The 27976-nt window shown below is 37.2% G+C and overlaps 4 protein-coding genes across 4 annotated transcripts in view; 3 read left to right on the top strand and 1 right to left on the bottom strand.

Moving 5' to 3' along the window:
- LOC122838410 (cytochrome P450 2J4-like) overlaps positions 1-999 on the top strand; it is an 8226-nt gene extending 7227 nt beyond the window's left edge. Inside the window, exon 9 of the mRNA XM_044129041.1 lies at positions 103-999. Within this exon, the coding sequence (XP_043984976.1) occupies positions 103-278 (176 nt within the window). The 3' untranslated portion in view covers positions 279-999. The remainder of the gene's footprint in view (positions 1-102) is intronic.
- A 157-nt stretch (positions 1000-1156) lies between these two features.
- Positions 1157-8939, top strand: LOC122838408 (cytochrome P450 2J4-like). Its single transcript, XM_044129039.1, has 9 exons — positions 1157-1383; positions 2691-2853; positions 3396-3545; positions 4765-4925; positions 6457-6633; positions 6716-6854; positions 6925-7112; positions 7404-7545; positions 8167-8939. Exons 1-9 carry the CDS (start codon positions 1183-1185, stop codon positions 8340-8342), a joined length of 1497 nt encoding a protein of 498 aa, XP_043984974.1. The 5' UTR covers positions 1157-1182; the 3' UTR covers positions 8343-8939.
- Positions 8940-10139: 1200 nt separating this feature from the next.
- On the top strand, positions 10140-14268 carry LOC122838405 (cytochrome P450 2J6-like). Its single transcript, XM_044129034.1, has 9 exons — positions 10140-10444; positions 10706-10871; positions 10950-11102; positions 11180-11340; positions 11879-12052; positions 12153-12294; positions 12390-12577; positions 13364-13505; positions 13653-14268. The coding sequence occupies exons 1-9, from the start codon at positions 10256-10258 to the stop codon at positions 13856-13858; spliced, it is 1521 nt and encodes a 506-aa protein (XP_043984969.1). The 5' UTR covers positions 10140-10255; the 3' UTR covers positions 13859-14268.
- Positions 14269-14275: 7 nt separating this feature from the next.
- Positions 14276-27274, bottom strand: hook1 (hook microtubule-tethering protein 1). Its single transcript, XM_044129033.1, has 22 exons — positions 26957-27274; positions 25943-26028; positions 25459-25531; positions 23482-23532; positions 23220-23352; positions 23029-23096; positions 22819-22881; positions 22118-22201; positions 20425-20588; positions 20198-20338; positions 19634-19835; positions 19090-19200; positions 18884-18971; positions 18456-18522; positions 18230-18370; positions 18064-18151; positions 17834-17865; positions 17672-17754; positions 17496-17596; positions 17296-17397; positions 17115-17183; positions 14276-16067 (listed from the first exon to the last, which is right to left on the bottom strand). Exons 1-22 carry the CDS (start codon positions 26999-27001, stop codon positions 15909-15911), a joined length of 2151 nt encoding a protein of 716 aa, XP_043984968.1. The 5' UTR covers positions 27002-27274; the 3' UTR covers positions 14276-15908.
- Positions 27275-27976: the final 702 nt, after the last annotated feature.

The following is a 27976-nucleotide window of genomic DNA, read 5'->3' as shown; positions in this document are numbered from 1 at the left end:
AATTATTGGCATTAAATTTCCATTTTATGTAAATTTTTAAGGCCATCATGGACTCTGTGACATCAGATCTGATTAAAAAACTTTATAATTCTGTATCCTCAGGTAAACGTGTGTGTCTCGGGGAGCAGCTGGCCAGGATGGAGTTGTTCCTCTTCTTCACCTCCCTCCTCCAGAGGTTCACATTTTCATCTCCTCCAGGAGAGAAGCCCAGTCTGGAGTTCAAACTGGGACTCACTCGTTGTCCCAAACCTTACCGCCTCTGTGCTGCACCACGTTAACCTGCTGCCTGATTAAATAATCGTTTCATTTAAACTGCATTTGCCCAAATATTAATGCACTCATGAAAATACTTTCAGGTAATCGAACTACTTAAGATATTTCTTACGTTTATTTTCTGTTTAGCAACACATTATTTTTTTTTTTTTTGCATTATTATTTTTTGTCTCGAAGTCCATCTCTTTTAAAGGTCAGTCTCCAGTATTTACAGTACTTTGAACAAATCTACGATTCACTGGATGCTGTATTATCAACTCTTTTCCTTGCAATAACTTTCAGGATAACCATCAAGTCTCACAAATGTTTGGCTGGCATTTTTAATGGTTTATGAATTCAAAATGCAGATTTACAAGCACTTGCAGATGTCTATGTGTTATGAATTAGATCAGAGGTCTTCAAGTTGGGAGTTGCGACCCCCAGTGGCGTTGAGGAAGTACTACAAGAGGGTGTTGTAAAATTTCTGATTGATTTGACATATTCAGTTGTTTGTTTGTTTTTTTATCCTAAGTTGTCTTTAAATACACATGAATTAAATAAGCAACATATTCAAAAAAGGATCCATTGCATGTTGTGTTTAAGTCAGAAATACATTCATTGACCAGAAATCAGTTCATCATAGTAAAAGTTCTGAATTTTATGAATTTGTTCATAACAGCTTCATGGACAGGTTATCACTTTTGTAATCAAACCTAAATAAATGAAATAAAAACGTGATGTAAAGAAGATGTGTGTTTTTTGTATTGAGTGAGACTTATACATACAGACAAGCTGAGTGGTTTTATTTTGATACTCAGTTATGTTTCCTAGTGAAACATTAACTCAGTACAGTTTGTCTTATCTGCTTCCTGCTGTGTTTTTTAATAAAACATCTGGTTCCTTTGCTCCACTTCAGTGTTCATAGAAGACATGGAGACGATCCTGAGTGTCCTGGGCTTGGAGTGGATAGACTTCAGAAGTTTTCTGATATTTTTCTGTGTTTTTTTGCTGCTGACAGATGTTTTGAAGAACAGAGTGCCTCGTAACTTTCCACCAGGGCCGTGGTCTTTTCCTTTTATTGGAGACCTTCCTCGCATCAAGGCGTCCAAAATTCACCTGCAGTTTAAAGAGGTAGGAGAAAAACACTCAGCAATAAAGTATAGATCCTGTCTTTAAATAATGTTGTTTCCCAAATATAAACCAGTGACTCAAACAATAAATAAAGAAACCTTAACAAAATTATATTTCTTTAAAAAAAATAAAAGATACCATAGATTAAGTTCAGATAAGAAACTTTATCCAGGACCTTGTTGACTGAAGAGTATAAAGGTGGCTGAAATGGACTCTAACCTTTTTATTTTTCTCTAGTAGAGCAAAGTGCTCCATTCTGACTCTCTACACCTTTTGCCTACATACTTTTTAACATTCATTCATCATATTTCCTTTGAGCATTTATCACTTCTCCTTATAGACGTACCGTGAAAATGTTCACTTTGTTTTTAGAAATCACTGTAATGAAAAATTGCACACCTTCATAAACACAACATTTGGTGACACAGCAATTCATTATCACTGTTGCAGTAGAAGTAGTAATAGCACAGTGAGAAGCTGTTTGAAAGCCTAATAAATGTCTGATGTTAGTGATTTCCAAAGTGCTTTATTTATGATGATTAGTATGTGAAAAGAAACTGACCCTTTTAGAAATATTAGATGTTGATTTACATCAACAGTTGTGATGGAAATAAATATATTTATAACTGCTGCAACCTTACTGTATAATTCACCTGGATGAATATTTGTCTCATGGTAAAGAGGGAATGTTGTGGAATAGAGAACTACAAGAGTCCAAATATTGTTTAAGTTATCATATTGTCACAATTTAGGCTTCTGCTGATTTTAGCCTCCAACATTTTCACACTCTTGTCTCTTTCTTCATTTGGCAGCAGCTGGCCTGAGGAAAGGCTCTGAAACCAAAGCAAAGCACATTCAGAAGTGTTCGCCTGGTTTTCTAATCTCCCACAGTTTAATCTGATAAAACCTTTGTGAGATGCATCCAGGATAAATATTGTCAGAGTTTAAGTGAGACTTTCTTAATAGATGAAAAAGAAAACTATGAAGAATAGAGGACATATTTGGACATCAAAGAATAAATAAACTAGAATTTAACAAAAATGGAAGCAAAGTGAACAAAGGGAGGGATCAAAAGCTAACAAGGAGTAGATAATTTTAGACAGCTAAAGTACTGAAAAAAAAATATTGTTATTTTTGATCTCAAATGTTAGAAAGTGTATGAAAACAAACCTCAACTTAATCTTTGAGCTCCAGGACCACAATGAAGATACATAAATACAGAGATGGATACAGATTTCTTTCTCAAAAGTTTTAAAATGTTTGTTTTCTGAATTTTGAATGAAGGCAAATATCTGCTCTGTGTTCAGTTTGCAGGGAAATACGGGAAAGTTTTCAGTCTTCGTTTGTTTGGTGGAAGGATTGTCGTCATTAATGGCTACAAGCTGGTGAGAGAAACTCTTATTGAACAAGGAGAAAACTTCATCGATCGTCCCAACATCCCGTTGTTTGAAGACATAGTTGGGAATAAAGGTGACATTCTTTATGTTTTGGGTCAAAAGCTGCAATTTCCAATCAATCTCAAACCATCCATCTCATTTCATGCAAAGAATGTTTGGCTGTTTTAGTAATTGCATTAATTTATCAAAGCCCTGAAAGGCAAATGGGACTTATGCAACAAAAAAATAAGGAATTAAAACTTCTTTCCACTCTGAAGTTTTTTTCTGTAGAATTGAAAGAAATATAAGTTGCATAGTCAGAAATACGTAATAGAAGAACACAAGTCATCAAATTTTGTACATCATAAATTTTTAATCCATCTTCAGGGGAAAGAATCCAGAAGTAAAAACTAAACAGCAAAGCTTGACAATATTTTAGTCTGACATATACCGGTTTTCCTTTTTCATATACTTTTACATAATTTTCAAAGTTCAGGGGAAAATACAATTTGACTAGACTTAGGAAATGGGTCTTTGAAAAAATATTTTCTCTTTGCCGTTCAGGGCTTCTATATTACAGTATTAATTTCATTCAAGTGTCAGCATAAAACTTTTCTTTTTATTGGTTTCCAAAAGGTCTTATAATTTCCAGCGGTAATCTGTGGAAGCAGCAGAGGAGATTTGCTCTTCACACACTGAGAAACTTTGGTCTGGGAAAGAAAACCCTGGAGCGATCCATCCAGCAGGAGTGTCGGTATCTCACTGAGGCTTTTGCTGATCTACAAGGTAAAAAATAACAAAAGGAAAATCTTATTTTGTGTACAGAGCAACCATGTCTGAAATATTCTCCATATCGTGTTTATTACACCGACCCTACTGGTATTACAGCCATCAGAAAATACATTCACCAACTACAAATATGGTACGTATGTTAAAAACTGTTAAAGCAAAGCAACTGGCACACATGAAGCGCACTAAAAAAAAAAAGGTATTTAAAAAGGAAAGTAGCAGCAAAAAATCATTCTTAATTATGTTGTTTCTGCAGCATTTTAGATCTGCATTCTCATGGTAAACAGGTGTGGAGTGCAAAAATGAACAAAGTCCAAAGCTTGTTAAAAAGTGAGAACAAAACAAAGCTTTATCTCATCTGTACAGATGGAGAACTCAGAAGAGATCTAACTAGACAAAGGAATCACTTCTCTATGTATACTGAGAGTCCGTCAACAACACAACATTCACAAAAACGTTTATCAGATTTAACACACACACACACAAATGATGTCTTTAGTTAAAAACCAGTTCCAGGCAGAATATTCCTCTGTACCTATTAATAATCAGTCTGGTCTGTCACCCCTCGAAGTATGATGACTATTTGATATAATTATTTACTTATCTTCTGTTGCTAAGCTTCTGGCGCGCTAAGGCAAACTGTGAAGGCCAAAAGAGTCTCTGTAAACCTGACTGAGACACAATAAACTGATTAAACATTGTAAGATTAATATTTAAACTTCTAATAAAAGTAAACATACTGTGAATAATTATTTTATTCCACACAGGAAACAGCTGGTGTTTGGGTTCAGCTAAAATTGACTTAGCTTTCTTGAAGCACCTATTTCCTATTTTTGCAGCGAGTAACAATGTTGTTCAAGAAGGCTTTGGCAATTTTGCTGAGAAGCCTCACAGCGTGGTGAAAACAGATTTTACTTTTCTGTTTCGAAAAAATTGAGTAAAGCAATTTCAGATGAAATAAAATTCTGCATTTCATTTGGAAATCGAGGTCCCAGTGTCTCCAAGTAGAGAGGAAAGAATCCACATTGCTTGATGTACATTGTAAAGTCTCTACAGTCATTGATGGTTTTGGGGTTTCATTTCATCTGCTGGTGTTGGTCCACTGGGTTCCTGAAGTCTACAGTCAATGTAGCCATGAACCAGGAAATGCTAGAGCACCTGCCCACACTTCATCCGCTGGTTCAATGACCATGGTGTTTTCTTATTTTTATTTCAGGTCAGCCATTTAATGCCCAAAAACTGATCAACAACGCCGTCGCCAACATCATCTGCTGCTTGGTCTTTGGGAGTCGATTTGAGTACAACGACAAGCAGTTCAAGATCATCCTTCAACACTTTGACGATTCACTCTACTTACAAGGAACTGTGTGGGCACAGGTGAGAACAGCAGAGAACTCCCAAAAGAAATTTTATGGTAAAACAATAATAAAATATCTACATGAAGAACAGCTTTCAATCAATATTTGGATATGCAATTGAAGATCGTAGTGTCCGAACCACTTTGATGAAACAATTAGGCCTGTCATGATAACAAATTTTGCTATGCGATAAATTGTCTCAAATATTATTGCAATAAACTATAATATTGTTTGAAGACCTTTTTTTACTGATTTAATGGAAATAACGTAATAATGCATCCAATTTCCTGCCAAAGATAGATACACTTTATTTTCAAAAGAACTCTTAACGCTGGAACTGATAAACAAAACAAACAAAAACAATGTGTGGTGTCTCAGGGTTGAAGTCTGCATCTGATGTTGTTAAATGTCTTGGATCCAAACATGTTTAGAAATGTTCATTGTTAATCTTGCATTTGTTCACCTTGGTTTTTATTACCTTTTTTCTGTCTCAAGTGGCTTCGAAGAAGCTTTCTTTCCCTTCTTCTTTTCCTGTTGCTGCAGTTTGTTATCCATGCTGTGTGGCATTCCCATGTTTAAAGTGGTCTTTTAATAAAGTCCTTGTTAGGCATTTGTTCTTTTTCGCCCCAATTTTTTTCCTTATGACAATCTTAAAACGTTGATTGTTCTAAGATTGTTGCTCGTGATTTCGTAATCGATCATCCTGTAGTGTGTTGTGTTACAGTAGATCGTTGTGGCCGCTTCAATCTAAATCAGGGGTTTTCCCCACTGGGAGCTTAACGCAGCCTGTTGAATGTGACAGATAGCCAATCAGAAAGCACGGATTCCCTTTGTGCTTTCTGAGGGGAAATGATGGAGGGGAATCCCAAACAGCTGACACAGCGCAACCTGAAGTCCACCGGACATTGGAGATGATATGTGGAAACAACATTAATGTTTATAAAATATTTTGTGCAAAGAATCTATATTCATTTCTATAAATGACGAGGGGAGGAGTTGGAGCAAAATTGCTACGCATTTGATGAACCCGGTAATTCTTCAGCTGTTCTAACGTGACATAAATAGATTATAATGATTTTCATTCAGTCAGGATGTTAAGCTGACACTAGAGCCACATGCATTGCAGGTAGATTGTGGTAAAGCATTGATTAATGTCTGGTTTTAAAATGAGTTAACTGGACTTATAGCCATTATTTTGTTCCCATTGTTGGACACCACACGGCACGATTGAACCCGAACCGTTACACCTAGGATTTCTGTTGGCTAATGTGTGATTTCTCAGGTTTTGAAAATGGGCCGACAATCTGCCGACAACTCTAAGATCGTAGTGTGTGCTGGACATTACACTGAGGATATGAGGAAGGGAAGGTCACCGGAGTTTTTTCATTCAGTGTCAACAACAGAAAGAGAAAAAGACCGGAAGAAATGATAAAGCCGATAATTAAAATGACATCGATAGTTTTAATTTATCGTGCGATTACCGTAATTGATTTATTGTTTATCGTGAAAGGCCTAGAAGCAATCGATTTTTCTCTGTTTTGTCTCTGTAGCTTTACAATATATTGCCCTGGCTGATGAAATGGCTGCCTGGACCTCATCAGAGGATTTTCACCATATCACATGAAATATTAGATTTTATTAAAGTAAGGATTAAGGAACACAGAGAGAACCTGGACCCTTCGTCACCCAGAGACTACATCGACTCCTTCCTCATAGAGATGGGAGAGGTGAGACCTCCCTGCTGTGTTGAAGCTCTTCTCATCTCACATGACTCATGCCAACAACGTCTGCCTCATGTGTCTCAATCAGAAAGAAGACAAGGATTCTGGTTTTGATATCGACAATTTGTGTTTTTGCACTCTGGACCTGTTTGGTGCTGGAACCGAAACCACCACCACCACTTTACACTGGGGGCTGCTGTTCATGATCTTGAACCCACAAATACAAGGTTGGTGTGAGTGATACATCTCAAAGTCCAGCACACAGACTCAGATTGTTCTGTTCTTCTCTGTATGCAGAGCAGGTCCAGGCTGAGATAGACGCTGTGATTGGTCCGTCCAGGCAGCCGTCTATGACTGACAGAGACAACATGCCTTACACCAACGCTGTCATCCACGAGATACAGAGGATGGGGAACATCATACCTTTAAATGTGGCCCGCACAGCTAACCAGGACACCACAGTGGATAAATACACCATCCCAAAGGTCTAACCTGCACATGGGATATTTTATTTACATGCTTTCCCTATTTTTATGTGTCAAACATTAATTAGAGGTCTTAGACTACACTGTTTGAGGAGATTTTAGTGAACTAACTTTGAGAATGTTCAGTGTGGAAACCAAGAGGCTAAAGTGAAAATTCAAATTGTGATTTTGACTTCTTTAAAAATTAACTTCTTTAAGTTTTTTTAGATTTGTAATAATGTGACTTTCCATAAATCAGCAGTAAAATAAAGTATTCAGTCCAATCTGTCTAACACTACACTGGTTTTTCAGGGCACCATGATTCTTGCTACACTGGACTCAGTTTTACATGATGAGTCCATGTGGGAAACTCCGTACACCTTCAATCCTCAGCACTTTCTGGAAAAGGACGGCAAATTCAGGAAGAGAGAAGCATTTCTTCCCTTCTCTGCAGGTTGGATGTTGAACTTTGTTGATGTAATTTTATGGACAGCTCTTAAAATAAGACATTTTTGTCTGAGAGAACTTCAAACAACTCAACCAAATGTTGAAAAACTCACATAAATTCTTAAATTAATGCTTGGTTTTATTTCAGCTCAAACCTGCTGCAGACAGTGACTTATTTTAAGCATTCATTTAATTACAACAGTGTTGTTAATGGAAACCCAAAATTCAGTTTGTCAGAAAATCTAAATGACAAATACAAAAATATTTTTAAAACAAAAACATTTTTCTGGGCTACACAATTTTCCAACTTATTGAGCTGGTCCTCTGTTTATGTATAAATACTATTTTTTAACTTGTTGTTTGAGACTTTAAATCAGTTTTCCAGACCTCATCTTGACTGTGTTGTGTTTTATATCTAAATGTAATAGGAAGCTTATTATAAATTGGCTCTATTTAAATTGGCTCTATTTAAATTGATTTGATATACAGAGTCTCAGTGAAATACTACATCACACTTCCAATTATTGCTGACACTGGCATTAATTTTCCATTTTATGTAAATTTTAAGGCCATCATGGACTCTGTGACATAAGATCTGATTAAAAACTTTATAATTCTGCATCCTCAGGTAAACGTGTGTGTCTCGGGGAGCAGCTGGCCAGGATGGAGTTGTTCCTCTTCTTCACCTCCCTCCTCCAGAGGTTCACATTTTCATCTCCTCCAGGAGAGAAGCCCAGTCTGGAGTTCAAACTGGGACTCACTCGTTGTCCCAAACCTTACCGCCTCTGTGCTGCACCACGTTAACCTGCTGCCTGATGACAGCAGCTATAAAATTACTATAAAATGAATCATAATGCCAGCCAACATGAAAATTCACTTATACTGTGCAAAAAGATTAAAATGTTTAGAAAATGGCTGTTTTAGGAAAATAATGTGATTTTATTGGATCAGACTCATTAAATAATAATTTCATTTAAACTGCATTTGCCCAAATATTAATGCACTCATGAAAATACTTTCAGGTAATGAAACTACCTAAGATATTTCTTACATCTGTTTTCTGTTTAGCAACAGATTTTTTTTTAGATTTTGCAATTTTTATCTTTTGTCTCAAAGTCCATCTCTTTTAAGGGTTAGGCCACAGAAAAGGAGGCGGTCCTTGCCTTTTATCTTTACACCCTTTACATGCAGTGCACGACTGGTAAGGGGGATTATTACAAATCTCATAAGAATCGTTCAAATGGTGATGCAAGCTTGATATTTGGCACATGTAACGTCTACTCTTTGCAAAAATGCTGCTGACGTGCAAGATGTGTATTAATTAAATTATTTATCATTAGTAGACATTTTTAAGAGAAAACTGTTTCTTGCTAACCAGATTAAAGAGAAGCACTATTTTAATTGTTGTCATAGTCTATAATTGGGATTTGAACATAGCATTCAGGATGGCTTGAATTAATTTCAACTCGTATCTAAGCAACTACTGAACTAAATGATTGTTTGGTGTGTGCATACATTATTTGGGTCAGAGAATCCATTGGAGCCATTTTCACATTTTTTAGAACAGGACTGGGGCAGTGATGAGACCTTCCAAAGTTAATGGAGGGATGTCAGCACACTGTGCAATTGCCCTTGACCAAGTTGAAGAGCAGACCAAAGCAGTCATGGTGGTACCGTTGGGCACAATGATGACCCATCAGCACTTAGAAGTTGGGTGGTTGCTGCTCCTGAAGTTAGATATTTGGTATCTATGTGCAAAGGACTCCAGCTAACGAGTCAAGTGAACACACAGCTCACCATGAGCAAACATACACAGCTGACTTACCTTGATGGAGTCACAAACTCCATCAAGGACTGCAAGACTTGTGCAGTCCTTTCCACAAAAACAGTGAAGAACATCTGCAGACGTACTTGGAAAGAAGTGAGGACTTTTCTGAAGCATTGGCAAGTAATCCTTCTGAGTCAAGAGGAACAGAACTGACTTTTTCAGGCAAGAATCTGCTCCTATTGAGCAAAGCAGAAGCTTCCGACTGAGGACTACCAGCTCTTTTCAAAGCTGTTTTATCTCCCGTCAGAGCAAATAGTGTGATCTGCATTAGAGTCAGGCATCTCAGCTGCACTGAAAAGCTGCACTTTTGTTTTTGCCAGATATGTCGCTCCAATGTTGCAAAACATTGGAGCGAAGCCGTCATGATCAAGGAAAATAAATATGCATCACTTGCCTCAATGATGATGTCTTTGCACCGATAGGTGGTGTGATGGGGGGTTATCTCCAGCAGTCACTGGGTGAGAGGCAGAGTACAACCTCAGCAGATCATCAGTAATTAATTATTACTTCACATCATGGCTTTAAATCCACAAATATTTTACTTTGCTGACATCTGCTGGTTGGTTCCAGTAAAAATGGCAGACCATACACTTCACTAAAAGAAATAAGAGAATATAGAGTTGAATGAACTGCAGTTTCTTATCCTGTTTCTGAAAATTCATGCTAAATGTTTATACTACTGAAATATCATAAAACACAAACAAAACACAAATCTGTGATACCCAGCTGACCAAAGCAGATGCACATTACAAATGAGTGAGTAGACTGATTCAGTCATGCACTTCACATTTACCGGACCTGGAGTCAGCAGAGTACCAACCCATCTCAGAACCACGTGGACAGAAATCTAGATAAGCCGTCTTTCTTCCCTCCTCTCCTCACTGTGACAATGTGGCTCTGCAGCTTGTGTCAGTGGTTCAGTCTCAGATGGATGCTGATTTTGATTTTTGCAATCCTAATCATCGTAAATTTGCTCAAAAAGGATCCACCTCATTTTCCTCCAGGACCTCCTGCACTTCCTGTTTTTGGGAACATCTTCAACATTGAATCCAAGCAGCCTCATATTTACCTCACTAAGGTAAAAAAAAAAAAAAAAAAGAAGAAGCAAAAATAAGAAAATATTGCTAATCCAGCATTTTAACACAATAGTTGCATGACATAAAAATTGCTAATTTTTAGAAATGTCTACCATTTCTTACTTTTTTAGAGATGTTATAATACAAAAAATGCAACAACAAAAAACATTGATTGGTCACAGTGTCAACAACAAATCGACTGCATTATTTTAGAGTCACATGCTCCACAATAGAACCCTTCTACTCTGATTCTGCTATCACAGCTCGCTGATGTTTATGGGAATGTGTTCTGCATACGTCTGGGAAGACACAAAACAGTGTTTTTGTCCGGGTGGAAGGCGGTGAAAGAGGCTTTAGTAACACAGGCAGAAAACTTTGCCGACCGGCCTCACAGTCCAATGGCAACCAGGATTTACTCAGGAAACTCAGGTGAGTCGGGTTTGGTCAGATTTAGAGCGTCAGGGTAACCAACACTTGAGGGATGTTCTCTTTCTTTGCCCTTTCTAGGTGGTCTTTTCTTTAGCAATGGGAAGGTGTGGCGGAGACAGCGGCGCTTTGCCATGGCCATGTTGCGTACCTTTGGCATGGCCAAGGGCTCCATGGAGAAGAACATCTGTCAGGAGAGTCGACACCTGCAGGAGGCCATGGAGAAGGAAGAAGGTTGACAGCAGCGGAAAACAGACCAGATTTTTGCACAGATAGCGTCTTTTATTTAGACACTTCTGTCTTCTTACCAGGTAAATCCTTTGACCCGGTGCCACTTCTGAACAATGCTGTGTCCAACATCATCTGCCAGATTGTGTTTGGGAGAAGGTTTGACTACACTGACCAGGACTTCCAGAGCATGCTGAGGAATCTGACAGACATAGCCTACCTGGAAGGCTCAATATGGGGCCTGGTAAGATACAGAGAAAGCTGCAGGGTGTACGGTAATGACAAAAAATGAAAAAGGAGATTCCCCTGATAAACTCACACCAAGCTACCAAACAGATATTGGTGATTTTAACTCAAACAGCACTTTATTAATTCTTCTAAGAATGAGAACAGCAAGCAGACATGCTCAGTCTAGTCTGATCCAACTAGACGAAGTCACTACCCACTTTACCTGAGTCATGAAAAGTTTCTCACAGGGATTACGGGAATGTTTCTGGCTCAGCATTAGGATGTTAGCGAAGAGCTTTGAAACATTGAAAATGGAGGAGTGCTGCATTCTTATCCAAACCCTCCTTAAGTTCCAGTAGGGCGAGAAACAATCTGCCTCACATGAGTGCAACTGTAGCTGCAAAAGAAGATTACTGTAATATTTTCCCCAAATTGTACAATGTATTAAAAGAAACTGTTCTCTAAAATTCCACTAATAGAGTCAAAGTCAGAAAGTAATACAATTTTTTTGCAGTCAGTACATTTTGATGCTCTTATTTTTTCTCTCTTAACAGCTTTATGATGCTTTCCCAGCAATAATGAGACACTTGCCAGGGCCTCACAATGGCATCTTCAGCAGCTGCAGGTCTCTGAAGGCATCCATCAGGAAAGAGATAGAAAGACACAAGCTGGATCTGGATCTAAGCAACCCACGAGATTACATCGACAACTTCCTTATAGAGGAAAGAGTATGGGACTCGCTTTGGTTCAACCAAATAACAAGAAAAAAAGGTTGTGAAATACCACATTTATGACCTGACAGTGTGTCTGCTTTCTGTTGCTCAACAGCACAACAGAAAGCAGGATGTGGGATTTGTGGAGGAAAATCTGGTTCTGTGTTGTCTTGATCTGTTCTTGGCTGGCAGTGAAACCACTTCAAAGACTCTGCAGTGGGGACTTCTGTACCTTATGAAAAATCCTCACATCCAGGGTGAGCTCAGATCAGAACCATGTTCACCAACAGATCAAATTACCAGAGGAAGACTACCGCATGAGGTCAGCAACTTGATTTGATTTGCTTTATAGACAAAGTCCAGGAAGAGATCGACAAAGTGGTCGGACAGAGCCGCCAGCCCACCATGGCAGACAGATCCAACATGCCCTACACTGATGCCGTTATCCACGAGATCCAAAGGATGGGAAACATTGTCCCCCTCAACGCACTCAGGATGGCTGCCAGGGACACAGTGCTGAGCGGTTACTTCATACCAAAGGTGTGTCTGATCATCCCCCCGAACACGTCTGCAGGATCATTTGAATGTTTTAAACAAGCAAAAGTCTGAAGCAACAACAGATGACTTTGCAAAAGCCACAGAGGATTCTCACAGGGTGATTTTATCTGCCACAAAGAATAGTAAAGTCAATACGTTTCCATGTACTTTTAGTTGCTCTAGTTGTAAAGTCTTTGCACAATTCAGGATCAAACATTTCCTTATATTCTGGGAATTACCATTTGATACTCAACATTAGCAAATTTTTGAAAATAATATACCTTCACAAAACAGCTTTCTATATTCAGATTTTTTTTTTCTATTATTATTTCCTTCTACAACCAGTTTTTGAGTGATTCTTTACAAGACCATTTCCAGATTTTAAGTGTTGTAATCCGTCATTTTAATGGTTAGGTTTTTTTTATTATTATTTTGATATCTAAAAGTTTATATTAAGATTTAAAAGTTTGGAACACCTACTTAGCCTCATCACTCAAACTTCCCACCTGAGCAGGTTTTTGCAGTGAAAACTCCCAAATCCAGATTTTAAAAAAAAGTAAATTCCATTTACCTTTGAGGCCTTTCTGTTTTTCATTGTTTGTAAAGGACAATATTAACTGACCAACATTGTTCCGATACAAACAAAAACACTTTGCACATTATGTAAAAAAATAATATCGAATATATGAGCCCGCCACAGAATTATTTTCCCAGTTTCCTGTCTTTTTGAAAGGCATACGACTTTCTCCCTCTCTTGTCGTCTCATTAGTCTGTTTTCTTTCTTTCCAGGGGACGGCTGTGATGCCTAACCTGACCTCTGTTCTTTTTGACAAGAACGAATGGGAAACCCCTGACACTTTCAACCCCAAACACTTCCTGGATGAAGACGGCAGGTTCCTAAGGAAGGAAGCATTTTTACCTTTCTCTGCCGGTAACAACTGCATTTAAGTGATAAGTCTGCACATAAACTTAGTTTGGAATTATGATTTTGAACAGGAAAGACACACTGGTAAAAAAAAATGATCTAAGAGGAAACAGAAACCATGCGTTTAAAGTACGTTTTTTTTTCTCTTTTCAGGAAAGCGAGCGTGTCTCGGTGAAGGTCTGGCAAGGATGGAACTCTTCCTGTTTTTTGTCATCTTATTCCAGAAGTTTCACTTTTCCACTCCGGATGGCGTTGAGCTGAGTACAGAAGGGATAACTGGAGCCACACGCACACCACATCCATTCAAGATCTTTGCAAAATCCCGCTTTGACTTGAAGGTTACATGCGATAAAACATAAGGTGCAGGATGGACAACAGGCGCTTTGTGAAAATGGATCTGTTGTTACTTTGGCAAATTGCAGAAATATCAGTGTTTTTAACCAGGCAATGTTGACGGATCAGACACAACATTGTCCTTGTTCAGACAAATCTATATGTAATAATTTATCTGATTACCAACATTTATCCAAGTCAACCATCATCAATCTTCTCAAACTCATGTGACCCCATGAGTTTGAGTTTTGAGGTTTTTGTTTTGAGAGCCTGTCGACAAATTGTGTTTATGATTGGATTCATTTCTGCATTTATTTATTTTTTTGATGCTGGATGATGTGATAATATAATCGCTTTCTTTTATTAGTCACGGCTTCTTTAATATAACCTACTGAGGATTGAGATTTGATTGAAAAAAAAATAAATAAATAAATTGTCTGGAATTTTTGAAAAAAGATTTTATTCAGCAAAAAAAAGCTATTCAATTTTTTAAAATTCATTATACATGTCTTTAATAAGTTACTCACAACCATTTAGCATTATGCAGGCTGCTGTGTACCTTCTACCTGATTGTACAGTCTATTTTATTAAATGACTATGCCTTTAAGTCAGCAATTTACAATAATAATTAGCTGCAAAGAAATTCAAGTGACATACATCTATAAACCACATGTGGCCATATAACAGAACGTCTGCTGACAATAAACAGAAAAAAGGCAATAAAGAGACTGCTAAACCTGAACAGCTTACAATGTCTTGTAAAGGAATTCACACACCTTCTAAAAACACAAATTTCAATGAATTTGTTTTGGGAGGAACGTTTTGTGACATACAATGTGAAGTGTAAGGAATAACTGATTTTGTCTAAGCAAATATATGAAAAGTGGGACAAGCATTCATAATTTGACAGAGAATTGACCGAGGACTGAATACATATGCACTCCCCACTTTTCAGATATTTGTAAAGAACTTTATAATAGTTTATCTTCAAAAAGTCACCATAAAATCCGCTCGCGACTGTGGTCGCTATGTGTCAAAGCTAAATATTTTTGCAAGGTGGTGGATATTTAACTACATGGTGTCAGATTGATCACTTTTAGTGCAAAAGACAATAAGTGCTTTTCAAAATGTTCTTTTAAATCGGCATCCTAATAGAAAACATTGACATGTGTTAAAAGTTTTAGTGTTACAATTTGCAGGAGCTGTAAAAGTGTTCGACCTGGATGTGATGGCTGCATGACAAGCTGGTGTTGAATCATTAATTTCTGTATCAGTAACATATTTATTGACTTAAAGAATCAACACACACAGTAATCAAAAAGGTCCATCAGTTCCCATCGAGCGTAAGTAGAAAAGATTATGGACTATTCCCAGATTTCTTATTGCAGCACCTCAAGTGTTAATTAGAGTTAATATGACTTGATTTGTTTCAACAGCATTTGAAATTATAGACTTTTCAATTATAGGACAAAAAGAAAACTACAAGTTTTTGCTTAATGCTTTGAAATCCTTGGTGGCCGGCAGCAGATATGGCTCAATCAAGACTAATCATGCTGCTGGATTACACCTCACCTAGAGTCCCCACTGTGACGTACATTTCTTAAATATTTGTACAATCATTTCATTTGATTGGATTTCAGAGATTCAAGTCACCATTTAAACTAAAGCTAAAATAGCAGGCCTCATTTCCACAAGGATTTTCTTTCCCCTGACCTTAACACAATACAAGGAGAGCTATGTTATAAAAGCTAAATATGAGGGTGGAAAAAAAGAAAACAAACAAAACAATCACAAGGCAGAGAGGATAGTCGTTGCAAATCTACATCTAGCTTTGGCTTGTGAGGTCGACTCAGGGTAATGTCTCTGCAAGCAAGGTTGTCCTTCAGGCTAATGTACAGCAGGGTATACCAACACAACCTCTGCTTTGACCCGGGGTGGGTCTGATGAGTGCTCACTGATCACACGCAGTCTGACCCTCCTCAAAGGCTCACAGCAGATGCGTTTAAGGTCACTTGAGTGCTTACACTGTTGTGTATTTTTGCCTAGTTTAATCGATGTGAGGTGCTGTGACACAGTCTATTTGGAGGTAGTGGCAGGCACGCTGACGGAAGCAGCCCTGCGTGGGGCGTTAGAGACTTGCCGCTGCTGCGTCAGGAAGGACTGGCCGGGGGAGAACGTGGCGGCAGCGCGGCCTCCGAGACGAGATTCCATGGCCAACTTCTGAAAGTTCAAACTCTAATAGCACAGAAACCAGAGGCAAATTGTAGTCATTGATTTAAAGAATACTGAAAATGTTGTTAGTAGAGATGTGCCGATTATAATTAGCCAAGTCTGTCTCTTTAGAGAATAATAATACCAGAAATCCTAAAAACGGTAATCAACACTTTTACCAGGCGTACCTGCTGTAAGCAATCATTCATTATCTTAATGCAAGGGCAACATCACATGTGAGAGCAGTCGCCAGGAAAAAATGGAAAACAAAAATACCTTCTTCGCTGATCGATAGCCAGCTTTAACAAAGGCAACATATAAAAAACATAGACGAAGTTCAGCTGGGGGACAAAAACAGCATTAAATGTAACAACAGCCTCCTGGTATCTGCTTATGTGGCGTTAAGAGTTTAGTGATTTAAACATTTCTTATTCTGAGATGTTCTGAACGTCTAGTGTCAGATAAAACTGTTCGCTTCTACCACTAAAAGGATTTATTTATTATCAACAAGCTAAATCAAGGCAACTTCATGTTATCTGCTGAAAGTTTAGCTCTCACTCGCTGTCTCACAGCATCAGGAAACTTGAGACATGCATTAGAAAAATGTTCCTTTTATGCAGCTTTTATTCCTCAGTGTTTCCTTTAACTTTATTTATTTACATCCCACCGATAAAGAACTGAATATAGTATATAGTTAACCAAATCTTCTCGCAGAAACACCCAGATTGAAGACGGTTGTTGACAGCATGATATTTTAGCAACTACTACGGTGCATTTACTGTTCAGTATAAAGTTACATTTTATTTGGACCGTTTGTTACTGAATCACAACTGATGAGAATTATGGTTGGTTGTGAGATACTGCATGAAACTAGCTGTTTATTAACAAGATCAACCCTGTCTAGTGTCAGAAACTAGATCCCAAACAGAAACGTTTTACAAGTCTGTCGATGTTTTTTTTATGCTGCTATCCATGTCTGATAGTGTTTAAAGCTCTCTCAATCACTTCAGTAAATGCCACCACTGTGAAACTTGAATAGTATGTATTTTATTTAACGCTGTAACAACTCACTTTGTTATACCAAGCTGTAACAATCAGCTTCTCCTCATACTCTCTTAGCCTGGCCTGCTCGCATTGACGCTAAGAAGAAAAAAAAAAAAAAACAAACACATTCAGCATCACAATTAATGAATGCTATACTCAAATTGTTTGCAAACTCATACTGGAATCAATTAAATAGAGGTGCAATTACTTCAAGGTTGAGAATCTGTTTGTCCCGATCTGCCAGCTGGCTTTTGAGAGCCAGGATCTCAGCGGTGGCAGGATTCAGCTTGGGGTCCAAGGCTCGGATTACCTTCAAGAGAAACGTAAGGGTCAAGATGAAAATACTGATAAGTAACTTGATTTCACCCCACATTTAAGAGTTGCCAATGCTAAATTAATTTAACTCACATTGCGAGCCTTCTCCAAATACATCTTGTATCTTTCTTCCATGGCCCGCATGTCGTCATCCTTCTTTTTCAGAGCAGCCGTCAGCTCATCCACTTTCAAAGCTGAGAAGCAACAAGTCAGTTTTCTATTGCATGTTGAACGTACAACACAGCTGCGTTAAAACTTTTAAACCGCACATGTCTGGGTGTGGTCAGGCTGAAGGTCCTCCAGAAGCTCTTTCTTCTTCATGATTTCATCCTGAGCCTCATTCAGCTGGGACCTGAGGAAAAACAAGTGATCCACTTCCACCTACTGGAGAACACAAGCTTGTATTTCTATCTGAGAGCAAACTCACTTACATGTGAGCATCCAGTTTCCTCTTTAGATTTGACTGAAAATGAAAAACGCATGTCAAAACTGAGCATAACATCCTGGATGAAGGTTCTTCCTCATTTTTTATGTGCATATCACATACTTTGTCAAACTCAAATGTCTAATTATGCAAGTAAGTAATTGAGCCCAATCTGGCTTCAGACTACACTACATTGTAACTCTGTTTTTTGCTGACGGAGCATGTTTGCACCCTCACATCATCTGGTTTGTCAGCCTGACTCTGCAGAGCCTTCTGCAGCTCTTCCACCTGCTGCTGCAGCTCACAGACGCGCTCTAGGCTCAATCTGAAGATGAAGCAGTAAACAGATAAACGTCAACATGCAGAAAGAGAATCAACACAAAGGAGCACAAATGTAGCACACCTGTTCTCTGTGTCCAGTTTGCTGTGAGTCTTCTCAGCTTTCTCCAGCTGGGTCTGCAGGGTGACAATCTTCTCCTGCTCATATTCCTCCTGCTGCACTCTCAGCAACTTGTTCTCATGCTGCAGTCTGATGACCTTTTCTCTAAATAACCACAACAGTCGGTAATCACACACAACATTGTAGCAGAAAGAATACAAAAGCATACATTGAAGCAGCAAAATACTACCTGTACTCAATGGGAATTAATTCAGCTGCCAGGTTTTCATGGCTGGGGCTGCCAGAGGGAAGGATCCCTAAGTACAAAAAGGTACAGTGATGTGAAAAGGGGAAAAAAAAAGGTATTTACTCCCTGACAATTTTCTTCTGTTTTTGCCATACTTATATTTTCCAACCATAAAAAGATAACGTCAGTAAATAGAAAGTGCAGTTTTCTAACAATTGAAGTCATTAAGGAAGAACAAGATAATAAAATTAACTTCCTTGCCCTCTAAACCTAATAAGTTGTCGTTGTCAGGCTGATTATTTGTTTATTTGAAACATGTTTGAGTGACAAAAATAAGAAATCAGTGTGAGGATAAATCATTTCCACAGTACTTTAGGTAGTAAATAAGTTAATAAATAATAAAAAGCATCATTAATTAATTGATGAAGTACCTGATTGTGAGAGCTGGTCCTGTTGAGCCTGAGTGCATCGCAGCTCCTCGTTGATTTCCTTCAGAGAATCTCGTTCAATGATGATACGCTGATGGTGTAAAGTTTTTGTTGTTTTTTTTTTTTAAAGAAAAAAAAAAAAAGTAAAGGTGTTAAGCGAAGCCAATATATAGTACATATTAACGGTGAAATGTTATAAGATGTTGAACCTCTTTTTCTTTCAACACAGTTTCATGCTTCTCTTCCAACTTTTTCATCTCAAACGCCATGATGTCTGCACGTCTGGTTTCCTCTGACAACTTATTGTGGAGGTCTTGGACCTTTGGAAACAAAAAACAAATCTGTTTGCAGGGCTGAAACGATTAATAAGATGAATCGATTATTGAAATGATCATCAACTAATTGAGTAATTGATTAATTGTTAACTAGAGCATACAAACTCAAAAAAAGATAATTTGCTGAAAGAATATTAGAATATTAACAGATTCTAATATTGCATTTAAAAATGAAAACCTTCTTTGTCTGTAAACATTATAGTATAGCACAATCTTGAATAAAAAATGCTTAAGAGGCTAAGTTAAAAATTTGCAAAGTGTGGCAATTTATTATCAGATTGTGAGAATAGTGAATAGAATAATCAATTACTAAAATAATCGCTAGTTGTTTGGTACTAAACACATTCTCCAAATGCAAATTATATGACATATAATCAAAAAATTATATTTAATCTTGCAATAAGAGTAAGTTCTTTACTTGTCTTTTGTAGGACTCCAGCTGTGCGCGGGCAGCGTTTGCTTTGCGCAGCTCCTCCTCCAGAGTGACGCTGTTTTGCATGTAGATCATGTTATTCTCCTCCAGCAGCTTCACCTGCCGCTTTAGGTCACCGAGATTCTCCAGCTTACGCTTGTAGGTTTCCACTGATGCCTCCAGGATCACCACTCTATCTGAGCAGTTTCTGAAGAAAATCAACACAATTATTTCCAGTAAATAAGTCAAATGTTGCAGTGAGACTGAAGTGTGTTTTGTAGTAGTAGTTTGCAAAAGCATTTGTAGCCTTTGGACTTTTACAAACAGTTATGCGTTTGCTGGAATTCTCTTACAAGCACTGTAAAATTGAAGTTCAGGCCAATTTCGTTCAACCTACTAATTGTTTACTGAGGTAGAGTATTAGGGTGACACACAGATCAAAGTATTTAGGAGTGAATAGAAGCTAGAAAAGTTAAACCCCAGTTTAGAAATCAGTGTCGTACAGATATTAACTTTATTGCAAATGACAAAAAGAACAACTTTGGAAGCATTTGTTTAACAAACACAAACCTCAGAACATCCAGTTCGTCTTTGAGAGCCCGTGATTCCTCTGCCAAACTGGTAAGCTCATCGTTGCGATGCTGAAGTTCAACCAGCTGCTTCTCCAGCTCCTCACAGTGGATCCGGTAGTCATCCTTGGCAGCTTCCAGCCTAGCGGTAGCACGCGCACACACATAAGCATTTGGTCTTCGCTGCAAATACACAGCTGAGGTGCATTTAAAGCCACAGTAAACAACCTAAAGTTCTCTTCCTGCAGAGTCTCCAGTTGCTGCTGAAGCTGACTGTGTTTCCTGCCTGATGGCGTGCTGGGGTCATCGAATGTGTCCAACTGGCTGGTTCGGTCTGTTAGGACATCGTTTTCGGCCAGAAGGCTGTTTCGTTCCTCTAAGAGGACGGCCACCTGATCAGAAACAAAAATGTCAGTGCAGCTCTCATCAGGAGTTTTATGCCAGTTGATGTGGATTAAAGTAAGCAGAAAGGAGCTGCAGTGTTAAAGTTCCTTCAGGTCAATAACAGCATGCAGAGCAGAAAAGTTACATCTGAGAATTAAAAGAGACAGAAGTTAGAGCATCAAAACACAACTCCAATGTATGGCTTTGCTGTATAGTTTCACATTGTTGAATCAGAAACATTGATCTTAAGAGAGGCATGTCAGGTTTCAGACGTTGTTCTGGATTCTTTTGTGACCCACTGGATGAGTTGCTGATCCATTTGTGGAGTAATTTAAGAAAGTCAGCCACTCCGGCGAAGGTTCACCACCATTCTAAGTTTATTCATTTGTGGATATGCCCTGTAAATGGCATGTCCATTTACAGCCTTTTGTTTTTCATCCATTATTGAATTTCTTTGGTTCTGGGTGCAAAGTGTTGCTTTTTAGACCTTTTAGTCTGCTTCATGTTGTCACACAGGTCCAAGTTATTTCTTGATTCTAAAGGTTTGGTCGTAGTCTCGTGTGGGTGGGGCCAACAAAACCGAACTTAGCTTACTTGGTTGAACACACTTCACTGATTGACCAAGGTCAGCAAACCTGTTCATGTAAGACCAAGTTGGTTTATGCAGTTTGTTCCAGCCAGTAAATAACTCATATTTTTTAATGACTTGAAAGATTTACACATAAAAAAAATTAAATGAGTAAGGGAGAAATACTTTTTCACAGCACTGTACTAACAGACTGAATTAGGAAGACTAAAACCATTGCCTGGTTTTAAAGTTCTGTTATTAAGACAATACCCCTAAAACATACATATGGACATAAAATAGTCATCTTTAATGTAGCTTGACTTTATATTTCAAGGATTTCCAAGCATGCTTTCCCCTAAAGAAGAGGACAAATGGCTAGCATAGTTCACATTCAAATATTGGAATATTGCAAAAAATTACTATACAAGCTTTGCATAACTCCTCAGAACCCTGTTTGAGCCCTCTGTTAGCAAAGTTAGAGCAAACATTCGAGTAGCTGGTTTAGATTGGTTTAGTTCCCGTCTCCCCGACGATGAGCTGCACTTTACTTACCTCTCTGCCCAGAGACCCAAGCAAGGCAGGAAATTGACCAAATCAATCTGCTGAGAATCGAGGTAAACAGTTGATCAGTCCCTGTTATATGTGGTCTCCCTGCACACTAGTAGTGGTAGTGCTAGTGGTAGTGCAGGCTGGATGCCACAGTGGAGCCAGCACAACCCAGACTGTGAGTCCACAGTCATTCTGCCACAGCAGCTCCAGACAATGGAGCCAAGCATTACAGTGAGTTGCAAAACTTTGGGTTACACTGTACCAAAGGCATGCATGTCTGAACACAGAGAAAGTTAAAATCTGCAAACTAATGAGATGTTCAAGAGTCCACTTTGGGAAAAAACAAAACTTATTGCTAAGTACTTTATGAAGAACTTTATGTCTGAACAGAATGAGGTTGTGCACGAGGTTTATATTCACCTGTAAGTCAAGCTCCTGACAGCGTTGAGCTAAGCCTTCCTTTTCTGACATGAGTTCAGAAAGGTCCTCCAGGAGTTTTTTCACCTGGACACGTGATTGAGAAATAGAATTACAATCAAAACACTCAAACATTAGAAAACACACTTCTCAAATGTCAAACATCAGAACTATTTCAATTTAATTTATTTATACGGTGCAATTCGAGACAGATGTCATGTCAAAGCATTTTATAAGAAAAACAACCTTTCCACATCCGCCGTCATGTGTCATCAACAAACTTCATTTTATTTTGGTTTCATGCAAACTGACACAAAGTAGCAAAAACTGAAGTATAAAAAAAAATCATATTTGTTTTCTTTTTAAGATAATTGTAAAATATTTATATTCAGACTTCTGAATGAATAACTCATAAAACTGGAGTTTGACTAAAACTCTTGGGGGGGATTGCATTTGTGTTTTCTATGTTCAGATGAAGTATAGAAAATGTGATCTGTAGATTCTGTATTACAGTTTGTGATACTTTGTGACAAAGTGTGAAAAATATCAATGAGTTTCAATACTTTTGAAATTCACTGCAGCTCTTGTTACATTCTTTTACAGCAAAACATTGAATATTGTTGATTATGAAATGTCAATTAGTGAAGAATGACTTTGCATTACACAATAAAAAAAGAAGACAAAATGACAGAATAATTACTGACTTGCTGTTCTGGGTCCCCTGACAGCTCCGTTCCTAATGCTGCTGAATTATCCTTTTTCATGAGCTGATGAGGAAAATGTCATCAGGTTATTAGACATAAGCAACAGAAGAGCTGCAAAACATCAGCCTAGTTAAACCAGGGTGATGACAAAATATCACCAAGGAACATAGAAAACCTAACTATGACAAGAGAGAAACTTAATGAACCAACCTCCTGGATAGCTTTCATGACCACATGCTGCACGGACTCCTCCATGGTCATAATTATCTGAATGTACTCTGCCAACAGAGGAGAACATCTTCTCAATAAGGGGACTTTTTGCTTTTACTTTAGAAAGACATAGAATTATAAGCAACTATATTTATATAACATCTGTTCCAACCGTGAAAGCAGTGACAAACCTTGTTGCTGCTCACATCTGACAGCACAGCCCAGTATGAGCTGCAGCAACCTTCCCATCTCCACCGGCTCTGCGTGCTCTGCCACCCGTGAGACATCCGGCAAAGGGAAGTATGAAATATCCTGAGCGATGACCTGGTCATACACAGGTCATATATGTACCTTATAAAACCTTTATAGACAAAACACTTCCTAAATTGCAAAATAAAAACCAATATAAAATCACTACTGCAGGAAGCCAGGGGGAATGTATGGACTTCATACCTCATTATAATAATCGACCACCTTCTGAAGGATCTTCTTCAGATTGTTCATCTGAGAGGAGAGAGATTTGAAAATATAATCAGCTTCAAATGTATCAAAAAGACCAATTGCCAACAAGGGCTCCAAAATGCAACATGCAATAATGTTGGTGGAAGTCACTACATGATTATGACTTGCTATAAATAATAATAAAAAATGTTACTCAACATCGTTAGTCTCAACATTCTGGGTTAATTCCGAACATGCAATTTTTTAATGACTTCACCACCACTTTACCTTCTAAAACTATTTTTTGCTGCATTAAAGAATCAGCATCAAATATGTTGCCAACATAGAATCAGAATCCATGTTACTTAAAATTATTAGCTAAAATTTACTGCAGCCATTTAATTTCTATTTAAGAATTTGTTCAAGTAGTAATATAATTCTGTATTTTACTTAACTGTTAAAAAAAAAGAGGATCATGTGGAAAATACATGCAAGTTTACCACACAGTAACACTTGACTTGGGCAAAACAACCAAAATGATACGTTGCAGTTCTTTACATTAATATTATGATGTCAACGTTACTAATTACAAAACATACAGAACCTTTAGGCCAAACATTTCGGGAAAGACCGTAATCTGTTAGTTTAATTTATGTGAACCAGAAGTGAAAATTAATACTTTATGTCATAATTCTTAAACTGAGAAATTAATAACTGTGTTCTATAAACTTTCTCCACTCCCATAAGTAAGCATAGATGAGGCTATTTGAGCAAAAAACTGTGGAGTGCAATCTTTTTACTGCCTTATAAATATATAGTTACTAATAGGACCAAAGAATTTTTATTTTAGATTTTACATAGATATTATTCTGTTACAAATAACATTTGTCGCTTCTCTCCAAATGTCAGCAACAACTGCTCTTTTTGTCAGTGCGAAGGTAAAAGTATTGAACATCTATTTGTGGAGTGTTCTTACACTGCAATATTTTGGTCGGATATGCAAAATGTCCTTACAGAAAAAATTGAAAAAAAATATTGTTTTATCAAATTTACAAATTTTACTCGTCTTTAACAATTAAACTTTTTCTTTAGATGAAATATATATAGTGAATCTAATTCTAATCCAAACAAAATATTATGTCCACAAGATGAAATGGAGCGATAAAATCCCCTCTTTTAATTATTTTAAAGTAACTGACTTAAAAACATATACTGCCTCTGATGAAAAACTTAACCTTAATAATAAGAAACTGGTAAAAACTTTAACTCTACTTCAGAAATTTGACTTGATCTCATAAGCAAGTCCCTCTGTTATATTTTTTACTTTTGTTTTTCCTTTTTTGCAGTAATGTACCCTTTTTTATATGTATTTGATTGTATTTCTGACTTTCTGTTATGAAAACAGTATAACTGAAAAAGTACACATTGTTATATTTTACCAATGTATATATATTTTTTGAACTTTTGTTTTTTTAGTTAATTCATTCTACTTTAAATGTTTCAAGACTTTAACTTCAACACCGTCAATGTCTGTAGTTATTGCTTCTAATTTTTTTTTATTATATTTTGATATTTATCATAAAGTTAACGATCCTATGTATGTTCATGTTATTTGTTTGAAATAAAGAATAAATAAAAATAAATAACTTTATTCCAATTATAAAGACAAACACACTCCAGGGAAGATCCATATTTGCCACAGAAATATTTACAAAGCTAAATAAAAAAGGAGGAATAGAAAACTCACACTTACAAGCTAAAATCTGCCTCTTAGTCATCATCATGATTGTTTTGTTTGATCGTCAACATAATCTAATCCTAATATTATTTTAGTTAATTCCACACTTGAATGACAACAAATCTATTCAATGCAGGCTAAAGGCAGCAGCAGAGGAGCAGGTTTGTGGTCACCATTAAATGAAATGTGGAGCAACCAGCGCGTTCAGTCAGACAGGGCCAATGCTGCACAGTGAGGACGTGTCTTTATACCTTCAGTCTCCAGTTGTCCTCAACATCTGTTTTGATACGGCTCACCCAAGCTTCGTTGAACCACGTGGGGTCTCTGCACCACAAGCAGTGGAAAGAAAAAATAGTTTAACTGCATGTAATATCTTTTAGAAAAACGGAAAATTTCTTTTTCTTTTCAATGATAAAAGTAATTTATCACTAGGTGAGGCCAAAGTTTGACTACTGATCTGCGAGATTACATGCCTGAAGCAACTAGACTCACTGGCATAGTTGGAAAAACAAAAACAAAATAAAAAGTAAATAAAAACAGCAACAACAAAAAAAAAGTACATTTAATGCAAAGGGGGGAAGAAAAAAAATTAAGTCTCCAGGTAATAATTCCCCTTCTTTTTAACAACTAGTCATTTGTTTAAATCATTGGGCATTGCGAAAATGTTTTGTTTTCTTAAGTTTTTTTTGTTTTACAGATATACCATCTATTTTCTTAATACGTGTGATTTCTTACATCTGATGAAGTGCCTGTGACATTGCTGCTCCCGTGGTGAGCTCCTCCACTGTGCTGCAAGGTGCCGGAGTGTTAAACGTCTGCAGCTGTGAGGAAAAACGCAAGATCGTTATGAGCATAGTAGTGTAGCCTAATTTATCATCCATCATCCATTCTACAATTGAGAAATTTAGATCTGTCCTTGGAAAATTTCTAATAGTAAGAAATACACAAAACATTTTATGTGAAAAGAGGTGTCAGGTGACTAGTATCCTGCAACTTTTATAGTATTATAGCTTGTAGAAGAGTCCAATTTTCAGATTGTTTTAAACCCACCTGTTTTTTAATTGCTGATTAAAGAAATGCAGATCTTTTTGTAAATTTTACAGACATAGCCTACCTAGTGAAAATAAAAATAGAAAAATGAAGTAGGGATACATAATATATTGGTTTTACCATCAGCATTAGGTATTGTTTGTCATTTTTATCTGAGCCAAAGTTGATTTCCATATTGTTGTCGTTTGTGTATGTGTTACAGGATGTGGTTATATGACCATAAGAAGAGAATTTTTTAATTGATTTTCAGTTTTAGTCCGCTCAACTTTCTATATTTATTTCAAACACTTTTAATGTAACTTTTATTTATTAACAATATTCTTTTATTCTATGTTTTTATGTGTAACGATTATGTATTTGTTGGATTATGGCACTTCCAGTGCTCCATAATTGACATCTTTGCATATGTTGAATGCTAACTGTAACATGCAGCAGGCTGTTGTTCCTTACCCTGTTGCAACTCTTTGTACCGGTTGACTTGGTGTTGCTACGGTAACTATGCTTTTCAAGCTAACGCTAAGCGCTAAAAATTATCAGTTTAATGTAGATCACATAGGATAGTATTAGCCGTGTCTTCTAACATAACTTCTTTATTTTCACCCGGCTAGCTTTCCGCAGAGCCCTACTACCTAAACCACACAGGTGACAAAAATACCGCAGTCCTTTAAGCTTCACATTCACTTGACCAAATACACTCACCCATATTATCAGGCTTTCCACCAGCGCTGTTTCACTGTCTTCCATTTGCTTCCCTTTTTGGTTTAAAAAAAAAAAACGTAAAAAATTATCCTCCACCTGTGTCAACGAAGCTCTTCCGCTCTGTCCCGCTGCATTTGACCTCACCTGCTGCCAAAGGTAAACTGCCAACGAAAGATACGTAGCTCTAGAGCGAACTAGGACGCTTTACGCTACGAAATCACGTAAAGTGTTGGTGAATGACGCTGCTGCTAAGCTACTTGGCGTTCAGTTGCTTGCGGGAGGGCTGTTTATGATGCCAAAGACGTGACCAATCAGCAGTCAGTTCAGATATGATTGACAACTATTTATACAAGTTCTAACCAATGAAAGTGCATCACCAGGATTCTGGATACGCCTTTGTGATTAAGAAGCGATTAAAGCGTTTTACCCTGCTTTCACTGATCAAACGACTTTTCACTCGTTTATTGTACAAAAGGGAAATTTTTAATATACCAATTTTCAGGACGAAATAACCTCTAAAAATAAGAAATAAAAACTAACACGGAAATAATTCAAATTTAAATACACTTCAAAAACAAGTTCAAAAACATTCACAAAGAAATGCTTTATTTATCTAAAACAACAAGATAAAACCCTGCTTTATTTATAGAACAATATTTAATTAATTTATTTATTACATCATCAAAAATATTTTATTGAAGGTTGATTTGTGTTTGTCAGGGTTTATTTGAAATAAACCCCCATTCATTGACTTAGTAGAGGTTGTAAAAGCTCATTGGTTAAAGCTGAGAAAACAAAAACTTTGGGAATGTTAATCCATTTAGCTGTAGATTATGTTATGGGATATCAGCACTTTTCCCCAATATCAGCCTCAAAATTCCCCAAACATTGCAGTATTTTGTGACAGGCAATTATCTCTATGCTGCATAATCACATTATTGAATAATAAATTGAGATCAAGTTCATTTTAATTGTAAAGCAAATAGTTTATATGAAAGCAAGACTGGTTTTCTAAAAGTA

This window comes from Gambusia affinis, linkage group LG10, assembly GCF_019740435.1.
Source record: "Gambusia affinis linkage group LG10, SWU_Gaff_1.0, whole genome shotgun sequence".
Taxonomy (NCBI): Eukaryota; Metazoa; Chordata; class Actinopteri; order Cyprinodontiformes; family Poeciliidae; genus Gambusia; species Gambusia affinis.
Note: the sequence above shows the minus strand (reverse complement) of the source record. Positions and strands in the feature narration are given on the sequence as shown.